The sequence below is a fragment of the Mobula birostris genome, chromosome 15, assembly GCF_030028105.1.
Source record: "Mobula birostris isolate sMobBir1 chromosome 15, sMobBir1.hap1, whole genome shotgun sequence".
Lineage (NCBI taxonomy): Eukaryota > Metazoa > Chordata > Chondrichthyes > Myliobatiformes > Myliobatidae > Mobula > Mobula birostris.
The window spans coordinates 24,777,428-24,789,745 of NC_092384.1; the positions used below are offsets into that span (position 1 = coordinate 24,777,428).

Genomic DNA, 12,318 nt, shown 5'->3' on the forward strand with positions numbered 1-12,318 from the left:
TCTACTTTCTGCGAAGCCTGAGAAAAGTCCATCTCCCACCCCCCATCCTCACCACATTCTACAGAGGCTGTATTGAGAGCATCCTGAGCAGCTGCATCACTGCCTGGTTCGGAAATTGCACCATCTTGGATCGCAGGACTCTGCAGCGGGTAGTGAGGTCAGCTGAGAAGATCATCGGGGTCTCTCTTCCCGCCATTACAGACATTTACACCAAACGCTGCATCCGTAAAGCAAACAGCATTATGAAGGACCCCACACACCCCTCATACAAACTCTTCTCCCTCCTGCCATCTGGCAAAAGGCACCGAAGCATTCGGGCTCTCACGACCAGACTACGTAACAATTTCTTCCCCCAAGCCATCAGACTCCTCAATACCCAGAGCCTGGACTGACACCAACCTACTGCCCTCTACTGTGCCTGTTGTCTTGTTTATTATTTATTGTAATGTCTGCACTGTTTTGTGCACTTTATGCAGTCCTGGGTAGGTCTGTAGTCTAGTGTAGTTTTTGTGTTGTTTTATGTAGTTCAGTGTAGTTTTTGTATTGTTTCATGTAGCACCATGGTCCTGAAAATGCTGTCTCATTTATACTGTGTGCTGTACCAGCAGTTATGGTCGAAATGACAATAAAAGTGACTTGATTTGACTTGACTTGACATTGTAGACTCACTGCAGGCTGTGCATCTGCACCAGTTCACTTGCAGAGAGCTCAATTTCATAATTTGTAGAATTAGCAGCAAATCCTAAAATACATATGTATCTGAGACTATAGACCCTTTCTCCTGATACCAGAATAGCAAATTCTCTCTCCACAGCTATTAACAGGAGTTAAATGGGACAAGGTACTCCAAAGTTTGGTTAACTTTGTAAAGTAAAAAAAACTTCTATTGATTCTCATTGAAGAGACTTCCAGAGGTTTCTGCATCCTATTTGCGTCTTGGGTCACTGATGACCTCGCGTGCATTAAAGTTCAACAGTGGGCGTGACAGGGAATGAGGAAAGGTGCAGCTGACTTATATGGTTTCATATTGCCAAATCATATCATTTCCTCGTGGCCTGGTAGCACATGCTTTGCGGCCCGGTGGTTGGGGACCGCTGCTCTGTGACACAGAACCTCTATGACACTATGAACCTCTATGACAGAAAAGTTTCGAAGGAGGTGGGCCAAATGAAAGTGAATGGGACTTTCAGGAAGTTGCCTTGGTCCGTGGGGACAAGCTGGGTTGAAAGAGCTGATGCCAAGCTGTATACAGAACCTCTATGACACTATTTCCCAGAAAACTTGCCACCCATTCTCCACTCAAGTAAAATTCAAAATATTATTCAGCCATGAAACATATTCAAATGAATAGTATTATCGATGAGGAGGAATATATCCAACAGGCCAGTTATTAACAGGAAGCTTGTGTTGTAGAGTACAAAATACTGTGGATTTAAACTAATGTGACCAAAACATCATAAACGATCAAACACATTATACTTTCATATGGAACTATTTGCCATGTTTGGTATTGCATTTGATTAAATTCTTTTCATATATACAAGTCAACACAATGGTCCAGAGTAATCACAGTAAATCACCAGCTCACGAAACCCAGTTAAACATGTCAGTACAAAGAACTGCTTTTCAAGTTACTACGAAGTCCCATCATGTCGAGTCCCCACTGCCGTTCTCCGAGGTCAGGATTTTGTGGTTGACGTGAGGTTTTGAAGGAAACTTTCCAGCAGCTGACGTGGAAAATGAAAGTCAGTTGCTACGAGCATGTAACCCTGTGAAAGAGGAGGAAGAGGTCTAGAAAATCACGTGAGGCAAAAAGCCTGCAAAGGAATTACAATGCACAGAATGCTTGGAATAGCATAGTCCTCATCAGAATGATTACAATGTTCACTTAGCATAAATCACACTCCCTATTGCTCATTGTTCAGGGAGATGTCAGCATCAGCACTGACCAAAGTCGTAGCTGCAACTGGTGAATGGTGTGTGAAATCCAGTCATTGACAAAGGCCAGGGCAGACCAGGCACAGGAGTGGGAGAGGAGGAGATAGGTCCTTCATACCAGGGCCCCTTCAGACGCATACTGATAGCCGCAGTGCAGAGCAGCGGCCTGAGGAGAGATCCTAATTACACGGTTGCAGGACTGGAAAGTCACTCTAGTTGTAGATAAGGGGGTTCAACTGCAAGAGCTGGATCTCAAGAGCATTCACAGCAGTCAAACTGGAGGGGTGCAGGAGAGGAGATTGTTGGGAGAGAGAGAGGCAGAGGGGAAGAGAAGAGAGGAAGAGGGGAAAGAAAAGAGGGAGGGGGACAGAAGAGACGGAAAGGGAGGCAGAGAGAAGGGGAGGGGGAAAAGAGGGAAGGGGAGGGGGGAAGAAGGGGAGGGAGAGGAGGGGGAGAGGCTCAGTGGGTGGGATATTCAGGAATCAGGATTTGTAGACAGAGAGATTGTGGGCTGGCATTAGTACAGTTTGAGGTGGGAAACTGCCAGAGGGCCTGAGCAGAGGTGGTAGGGATCAACAGACAGAAAATGGTAGAGGAACTCAGCAGGCCAGGCAGCATTAATGGGTGGAAGTGGGCAGCTGACTTTCTGGGTCAAGGTCCTTCATCTGAATTTGACAGAAAGGGGACAAAAGGCAGAATAGAAGGTGATGGGGGTGTGGTGGTGAGGAGGACCAGGAACTGGAAGATGGTAGGTGAATCCAGGTAAGGGGGTAATGTGGGGGTGGAGGAGGCCAGGAAGAACAGGGACAACATGAGACGTTGGGGGGTGGAGGTGGAAGAAGATAAGGGGGGAATGTGGGGGGTGAGAGGTGGAAGAGGGTAAGGGGAGAATGTGGGGGTGGAGGAGGCCAGGAAGAACAGGGACAATATGAGACGTTGGGGGGTGGAGGTGGAAGAGGGTAAGGGGGGAATGTGGGGGTGGAGGAGGCCAGGAAGAACAGGGACAATATGGGACTTTGGGGGGTGGAGGTGGAAGAGGGTAAGGAGGGAACGTGGGGGTGGAGGATGCCAGGAAGAACAGGGAGAATATGAGACGTTGGGGGGTGGAGGTGGGAGAGGGTAAGGGGGGAATGTGGAGGGGTGAGAGGTGGAAGAGGGTAAGGAGGGAACGTGGGTGTGGAGGATGCCAGGAAGAACAGGGACAATATGAGACTTTGGGGGGTGGAGGTGGAAGAGGGTAAGGGGGGAATGTGGGGGGTGAGAGGTGGAAGAGGGTAAGGGGGGAATGTGGGGGTGGAGGAGGCCAGGAAGAACAGGGAGAATATGAGATGTTGGGGGGTGAGAGGTGGAAGAGGGTAAGGGGGGAATGTGGGGGTGGAGGAGGCCAGGAAGAACAGGGACAATATGAGACTTTGGGGGGGTGGAGGTGGAAGAGAGTAAGGGGGGAATGTGGGGGGTGAGAGGTGGAAGAGGGTAAGGGGGGAATGTGGGGGTGGAGGAGGCCAGGAAGAACAGGGAGAATATGAGACGTTGGGGAGTGAGAGGTGGAAGAGGGTAAGGGGGGAATGTGGGGGTGGAGGAGGCCAGGAAGAACAGGGACAATATGAGACTTTGGGGGGGTGGAGGTGGAAGAGGGTAAGGGGGGAATGTGGGGGGTGAGAGGTGGAAGAGGGTAAGGGGGGAATGTGGGGGTGGAGGAGGCCAGGAAGAACAGGGAGAATATGAGACGTTGGGGTGTGAGAGGTGGAAGAGGGTAAGGGGGGAATGTGGGGGTGGAGGAGGCCAGGAAGAACAGGGACAATATGAGACTTTGGGGGGTGGAGGTGGAAGAGGGTAAGGGGGGAATGTGGGGGGTGAGAGGTGGAAGAGGGTAAGGGGGGAATGTGGGGGTGGAGGAGGCCAGGAAGAACAGGGAGAATATGAGACGTTGGGGGGTGAGAGGTGGAAGAGGCAAAAGGCTGAAGAAGTAGGAATCTGAAAGGAGAGGACAGTGGGCCACAGAATCAAGGGAAGGAAGCCAGAAGGAGAAAGGCAAAGAAGACGGGCAGGACAGAGGAGAGAGAAGTGGGTAAAGGGGCAACAGGTATAGGAGAAAGGGAGTGTGTACTGGAAGTTAGAAGCAGTGAGGCCTGTTTCAGATTTACTTTGACGGGATTGGACTGAACAACGCCCAGTACCGCAGCAGGAATCCACCAGCTCTCCCACACACTTCCGTCCTACCCCAGCTCTTCCAGCTTTGACGCACACCCAGCCTCCCCGCCGCCCGCCTGTTGAATTGTGGACCCCTCCCCCGTCAACCTAGTGACTCACGCATCCCGTGAGCATCACCCCTCCACTCTGATCACGCAACTGACATGGCCACTGTGTGTCTGAATGGATCCATTGAGTTCAGCTTGTAATTACTAGTTTAGTTAACAGAGCACAGTTGTGTGCCTACCCGAGAGACTGAGTTTGATAAGGAGCTAAAGGCATGATGTTTAGTTGCAAGCAAGTACTAGTACGTATTTCGAATTACATAATGGCCCCATCACCCAGTTGACTGCCTGCCATCAAAGTCATTCACTGACGAAGTCTTGTATCCTTTTCGTACCTTGCTTGGTTCCAGCACAGTGTTGGTGACGTTGAAATAGTGCAGTCCTTTCTTGTCAAGCAGTGCTGTTATGTAAAACTCCACATCTAGGTTAAGGGAGAAAATACTGACGCATTGACATTTGTTCTCCTCCTTTGCTCCAGTTCTCCTCCAGGACATGCCATAATTGTCAGAGAGGTTGTTTCTTGGATAATTTACAAATTGCCATTCAAGAGCTAAAGTCAAAGGACAACTCCCTGCAACATGCAGCAGAAGGCTTGTTCAGCCCATCAAGTGTGTGCTAGCTCCCAGGGCAATCCCATTCCCCAATATACCCCCGTCCCCCACCCTCCCAGATTCTACCATCCACCTATGTTAGGGGCACCTTATAGTGTCTTCTCCAAGAGGACCACAACCTTGTCGTAGGGTTTGGAGGCGTGCCTGCCTCAATGACCCGGAGAGCTGTGTTGGCTGGAGTTTGGGCCTTAAGCTTTGGCTCTTGGGAGGGTCACCCACGCCAAACAGGTCAAAGGGTAGAGGCCGGACTGAGTGATTCACCGGACCTCCGGGTTCAGGGTTTCAGCTGAGGGATAACAACCCCGACTGGCAAAACAAAACTGTCAGGGAAACAGCAATGAAGAATCAGAAATAGAGGACTTTCATTGCTGCCAGCGGTATAACAGGCAGTAAGTAAGTTATAGTGATTAATTAAATTACCAACTCACACAGCTGTGGGCTGTGGGGAACAATCGTAGCGTCTGGGGGGAACCCACAGAATCACAGGGAGAATGCGCAAACGCCACGCTGACAGCAGTGGAGGCCAGGATCGAACTTGAAGCCAGAGATCTGAGGGGCAGCAGCTCTGCTGGCTGCACGACATTTGCTCCTCTCTGTGACACCACTCCCCACCCCACCCCCTTGCAAAAGCAGCAGTGCCCATCTGAGCCAACAGGAGGCGGCAGCAAATGGCTCGGTATGGGAAAGATCAGACCGCTGTCACATCGCCACCAGCCACCAGGTAGCATAGACAAGATGAAGGAGTTGATATCGGTGAAGACTCACCACGCACAAAGAACAGCAGAGACTTCACATGTGACCATGGTTCTTAGGTGCCTGAAATGCACTTGTGGGGGTGGTAGGGGAGGCAAATATGCAGAGAATGGAGGGATATGGGCATCATGACGGCAGGACAGATTAGCTTAGTTCAGTGTTTATTTCCTAGTTTAATTGGTTTGGCACATCATAAGACATAGGAGCAGAATTAGGCCATTCAGCCCATCAGGTTTGTTCTGCCATTCCATCATGAATGATCCTGGATCCCACTCAACCCCATACACCTGCCCTCTCACCATATCCTTTGATGCCCTGACTGATCAAGAAGCTATCAACTTCTGCCTTAAGTTTACCCACGGACTTGGCCTCCACCACAGTCTGTGGCAGAGCATTCCACAGATTCACCACTCTCTGGCTAAAAAAAAATTCCTCCTTACCTCTGTTCTAAAAGATCGCCCCTCAGTTTTGAGGCTGTGCCCTCTAATTCTGGTTACTCCCCTCTCCCCCATAAGAAACATCCTCTCCACATCCACCCTATCATATGCTCTCAATGTTTGGTAGGTTTCAATGAGATTCACGCCCTCCCCCCTCGCATTCTTCTAAATTCCAGTGAGTACAGGCCCAAAGCTGCCAAATACTCCTCACATGCTAACCCCTTCATTCCCAGAATCATCCTCATGAACATCTTCCGGACTCCCTCAAATGACACCACACTCTTCGAGATATGGGGCCTAAAACTGTTGACAATACTCAAGTGCAGCCTAATTAGTGTCTTATGAAGGCTCAGCATTATTTCCTTGCTTTTATATTCTACTCCCCTTGGAATAAGTGCCAACATTGCATTTAGCCCAGACTCAACCTGTAAATTCATGATGGGCTGAAGGGCCAGTTCCTGTAAACACAAAATAATCTGCAGATGCTGGGGTCAAAGCAACACTCACAACACGCTGGAGGAACTCAGCAGGTCGGACAGCATCCGTGGAAAAGATCAGTCGACATTTTGGGCCGGAACCCTTCGTCAGGACTGAAGAGGGAAGGGGCAGAGGCCCTATAAAGAAGGTGGGGGGAGGGTGGGAAGGAGAAGGCTGGTAGGTGCCAAGTGAAAAACCAGTAAGGGGCAAGATAAAGGGGTGGAGGAAGGGAGGCAGGGAGGTGATAGGCAGCTGGGAGAGGAGGCAGAGTGACATAGGGATAGGGGAAGGGAGGGGGAGGGAATTACCAGAAGTTGGAGAATTCTATGTTCCTACCAAGGGGCTGGAGACTACCTAGATGGTATATGAGGTGTTGCTCCTCCAACCTGAGTTTAGCCTCATCATGGCAGTAGAGGAGGCCATGTATGGACCTATCTGAATGGGAGTGGGAAGCAGAGTTGAAGTGGGTGGCTACTGGGAGATCCTGTCTGTTGCAGCGGACGGAGCGGAGGTGCTCGATGAAGCAGTCCCCCAGTCTGCGTCGGGTTTCACCGATGTACAGGAGGCCGCACCGGGAGTACCGGATGCAATAGATGACCCCAACAGACTCACAAGTGAAGTGTTGCCTCACTTGGAAGGACTGTTTGGGGCCCTGAATGGTGGCAAGAGAGGAGGTGTAGGGACAGGTGTAGCACTTGCACTTACAGGGATAAGTGACAGGTGGGAGATCCGTGGGGAGGGACGTGTGGATCAGGGAGTCACGAAGGGAACGATCCCTGCGGAAGGCGGAGAGGGGTGGAGAGGGAAAAATGTGCTTAGTGGTGGGGTCCTGTTGAAGGTGGCGGAAGTTGCGGAGGATAATGTGCTGGATCTTTCCCCTTACTGGTTTTTCACCTGGAACCTACCAGCCTTCTCCTTCCCACCCTCCCCCCACCTTCTTTATAGGGCCTCTGCCCCTTCCCTCTTCAGTCCTGACGAAGGGTTCCGGCCCAAAACGTCGACCGATCTTTTCCATGGGCCAGTTCCTGTGCTGTAATGATCTATGTTCTATACTAAGAGTTTATAAGCCAGTAACAAAATCACATTGACTGACTACCAAGCTTATTGGTTCAACATTCTCGGCAGGAGATTGAAAAATTGAAACATAAAAGGTAGAGATGGATTGATGGGAGAGAGGAGAGGATTCACTAAACACCATTTCCCTGCACACCTGGATCAGCAGGGTTTTGCTGCAGGCCACTCACCTGTGACACTGGTTCAGGTTTTCTAGCAAAGCTCACTCTGCTGGGCATTCCCCGCGGCTCTGCATTTCACAGCCTTACGTTCTCTTATTTCTCTTTCTAAGTACACCCATTTCAAAACAGTTTAATTCTTTCTTGTTCTCTCTAACTGCTCTCATTAACCTATCAACCAGACAACTTCGCCCTCTTATCCCTGCAGTGCCACAGGTATATCCCTCTCAGGGATATCCCCTTCGTCTGTCCACTCCACACCCTCTCTGCAACTAAAACTAACCCGCTTTCTCTCTTGCCCAGTTCTGACAGAAGGAACGTCCACCTGAAATGTTAATTCTGTTTTGCTCATCACAGACGCTGCCTGACCTACAGAGTACAGCTAGCCTTATGCATCATCCACCAAACCAGGCAAAACAAAAACCTATTACCTTGTTCCGTTTACAATGGACAGAGGTCTGCTCACTCCTGTTTATTACCTCAAATTCCCTCTTCCCCACAGGTGTACTTACAGGACATAATGTTTTGTAATCCACCACTTGAGAAAAAATTCTCCAAATAATAGTTGGCTTTATTCTCATCCTGAAATAACAAAATATTCTGTCAGAAACAGTCCTGAGTACTTCTTAATACAAGGGAGTCACATAAAGGAAGTGTGTTTAAGCCTTCACCAGCTTTTAGTACACGAATGACATGCTAACCCGAAGTATGTGGGATTGTGAAGTGATCGGGAGATGCAACCGGTCTCAGGGAAGCAAGAACTGGGCTTTCCTGCTCCATATGGAGGGTGGAATGGGAGTATTCTCAGAGAATTTACTGCCGCTTCTGCGATAGCAGAGACACGAGGCGCATGTGGCAGGGAATTCACAGGATTTGAGTCTACTCTGTGCATCAGTGACCAGGATGCTTCTCTCCCTGAGAGGCTGACTGTCTTCTACGCCCGGTCTGATGCGCAGAACAAAGTGCTACTGAGGAAGGCAGCCCAGGGGAGCGGACGCTCCGTCTGGCTGAAGCTGAGGTGAGGAACACCCTGTCCAGATTTACCCTACGCAAAGCTGCGGGGCCTGGTAATATACCAGGTCAGGTTCTGAAAGACTGCGCAGCCCAGCTGACGGATATATTCAACATCTCTCTAGAACAATACATTGTCCCCTCAGTTCTCAAGATGGCAACTTTCGTTCCAGTGCCAAAGGCGGCAACGGTATCCTGCCTAAATCACTATCGTCCGGTGGCATCAACATCAACCATTATGAAATGCTTCGAGCGGCTAGTCATGACTTTCTCCCGGCTACACTGGACCATTTCCAGTTCACTTATCACTCAAATCGATCCACTGATGATGCAATAGCCACTGCTGTCCACTCTGTCCTGAGCCGGCTGGAAAACAATGTCTCAGATGCCAGACTGCTGTTTATAGATGTCAGTTCAGCGTTTAACACCATCATACCCCAGAAACTGGCAGGGAAACTGCCCTTGCTGGGTCTCAACACCTCCCTCTGCACCTGGATACTGGACGTCCTAACAGTAAAGTCAGTCAGTCCGTGTGGGCAGTAACGTCTCTCGTCCCATTACGCTGAGCACTGGCGCTCCCCAGGGCTGCGTGCTCAGCCCCCCGCTGTTCACACTGCTGACGCACGACTGTATCGCAGGATCCAGCTCAGACCCTGTCATCAAGTTTGCAGATTGCACAACAATGATTGGCCTTATCAAGGACGGTCATGAGTTAGAGTGTGGAGAGGAAGTGGGGCGGCTGGCGGATTGGTGTGAGAAGAACAACCCAAGCCTGAACGTGGAGACAACAAAGGACATCATTGTCGACTTCAGGAAGGTGCAGATGAACGACCCCCTCTGTGAGTATATGACTCCTCCGTAGAGAGAGTTAAGTGCACCAATTTCCTGGGAGTTCACGTCACCTGGTCCCTTAATATCACCTCCTCGAACAAGAAGGCAATGCAGTGCCTCCCCTTTTGAAGAAGACTGAGGCAAGCAAGGCCCCCCTATCTTAACTGAATTTTACAGAAGCACCATTGAGAGTGCCCTAACAAGCTGAGGGAGCAGTCGAGCATCGAACCAGAAGTCCGTATAAAGCTCTGTGAGAACAGCTGAGAGGATCATTGGGGTCTCCCTACGATCCATCAGGGACATTTATCAGGAGCGCTGCGTACGCAGGGCCCTTAGTATAATTAAGGACCCCATCCATCCATCCAGCATTTTCTTTGACTTTCTACCATCCGGCAGGAGACTACGATGCATAAAGACAAGGACAGTCAGGATGGGAAACAATTTCTTCCCTCAGGCCATTAGGCTTCTGAACTCCCAGCTGTAATGTATTCGAAGTGTCACTGGTTAATCTGTTCCGTACCTTACAATATTTAATATTAATGCACTTCAGTTTGTTATTTATGTGTGACTCATTTGTAGATTTCATCCTCACTTTCATAAGTCATCATGTGTTACGTGTACTACTGTTCTTTACACCCTGGTTCAGAGAAGCACGTCTCGTTTCTATATACATTATATGGTTATATACGTTATATATATGTATGTAGTTAAATGACAATAAACTTGACTCGACTTGAAGTAGGACATCAGAAAAAAATAAAACTGTGATACTTGGACACACTTGCCTTTGGAAATCATGTGCGTGCTTCTCTTCCATTTCAGAGCATCGGCCGCTGAGCTAAATGCTCAGCACTGCCCTCATCACATGATGCCTACTGGCAAGCAAGTCAGGGCCGCCAGTGCATTCTCTCTTTACAAGACACCCTGTATGCCATAGAGGCGAGGGAAGATGGAGAGACTGGGCAGGAGACAGAGATGAGAGACATTGAAACAGGAGGGGGACATCCGGGAGGAAGATTGGTGTAAATTTAGATGGTTGAACAGTCCGGCGTTGTGCAAAGGGACCCTTGTATTATGGAAGACACCACAGCATACTTCCTAACACCTCCTGCACATGTTGTGATCTTTATCATAATCTGCAAACAAGAGTGTATGAGTGAAACCAATTTAATTCACCCTCCTGTATATTCCCTGGGGTCACATTGAATTAAACAACAAAAGATCAAATCTAGCTGCAGCTGATGACATCACCACAAGTCCAGAGTTCAAGAATGATTGCAGAATTAAAGGCCATGGGGATCAGCACAGATGAGAAGTTGAGGTCAGCAGAAATCAGTCACGATCGTATTGAATAGTCAGTTTATGAAGCATCTTGAGTCAGTTTCCCCAAGGTATTCTGTGTATACTCACCAAGGTGACAGCTGGATTGTGCTTTATAGCTTTGATGCTCCAGCTGTGAGAACACATGAATTGTAATATTATTCAGCCTCAGTAATCACACAGACCTTACTCTACGTAACTGTCAACAGAGGCACTTACCGATTTGAGGAGGGCCACAGTTGGATTTTCCTGTTTGCATACGATGATTGGACAGTAGTTTCAATATCCTATGGAAATGAAATGCAAATTCATTAATACAGTCACAAAGTCACACAGCATGAAAGAAAGCCTTTCGGTCCAGCAAGGGGCTTTCATTTACTCGGATTTTACATCCATTTACACTGATCCCACTTTATTCTCCTCACATTCCCATCAACTGCTCCAAGGTTCTGCTCCCTAACCCATAGGACCAACTTCCCTCCCGTCCTGGGAGGAAAACCACCCAGTCAGAGGGAGAGCTCCACACAGACCAGGACCGAACCAGGGTCACTGGGGTTTCAGGTCAGGAGATCTACCATTGTGCTGTCTGTCCGTCGATGAAGCATAACTATCACCACGTTGAACTGGAATGATGCAAGATCCATTTTAGTCACTGTTGAAGTAAAATCTAAATTTCATCTTCTCTGCTTGGCTATCTGCGCCAGGTCCTCGGACACGGACACTAGATGGCGCCCTCCACCTACTCCCAACTCCATGGTTTTTATCTCTGAGGTTACAGATTTGTACCCTGAAGCTGGAGGATGTTATGCAAAGTTCAAAGTAATTTTATTATCAAAGTACATATACTTCCTTGCAGAAAATGAATCTCAAGGTACTATATATAGTGACATATACCAGATGTACTTATGGTACCCTGAAAACAGCACTGGGCACTAAAATAAAAAGAGAAAATGTTGAAAACAGCCAGAAGATGTGGCAGTGTCTGCAGAAAAGTCCTTGAGCTGCAATCTCTTTCCACAGATGCTGCCTGACCTTCTGTGTTTCCAGTATTTTTAAATTTTATTTTGGCATTCCACCTGAAGAGAGGTGTTTGTGTGCACCACATGAAGTCGAGTTTGCCTTCGGAAAAGGGTTATATGGCAAATGCAGAAGCTAGATGGCTGATTTATAATCACTTCTGCAGTGCCCAGTGCCCTACAAAGAACCTTATGTGCTACTGAAGGATTATTCAGCACTTCAGAATTATTGGCCCTGAAATTTAACTGTGCAGCATCCAAAAACAGACACAGCCTTGCACCAACAACAATCACCTTGTGCTGGTGTGGGCAAAGGGGAGTTAAAAACAAGAAGTGTTGGAAACTAGCCAGCAGATCAGTCAACATCGGCAGAGAGAGAACCAGTGAGAAAAACAGATCAAGGATCCTTCCACAGAACTGAAAAATGTAGAACACAA

At 48.7% G+C, this 12,318-nt stretch overlaps 1 protein-coding gene across 1 annotated transcript in view; it reads right to left on the reverse strand.

Annotated features, from left to right (window-relative positions):
• Positions 1–1,371: 1,371 nt before the first annotated feature.
• cetp (cholesteryl ester transfer protein, plasma) overlaps positions 1,372–12,318 on the reverse strand; it is a gene marked incomplete at its 5' end in the record, with an annotated part of 45,884 nt that continues 34,937 nt past the window's right edge. Inside the window, 5 exons of the mRNA XM_072279136.1 lie at positions 1,372–1,769; positions 4,529–4,614; positions 8,216–8,285; positions 10,956–10,998; positions 11,085–11,152. Of these exons, the coding sequence (XP_072135237.1) occupies positions 1,680–1,769; positions 4,529–4,614; positions 8,216–8,285; positions 10,956–10,998; positions 11,085–11,152 (357 nt within the window). The remainder of the gene's footprint in view (positions 1,770–4,528; positions 4,615–8,215; positions 8,286–10,955; positions 10,999–11,084; positions 11,153–12,318) is intronic.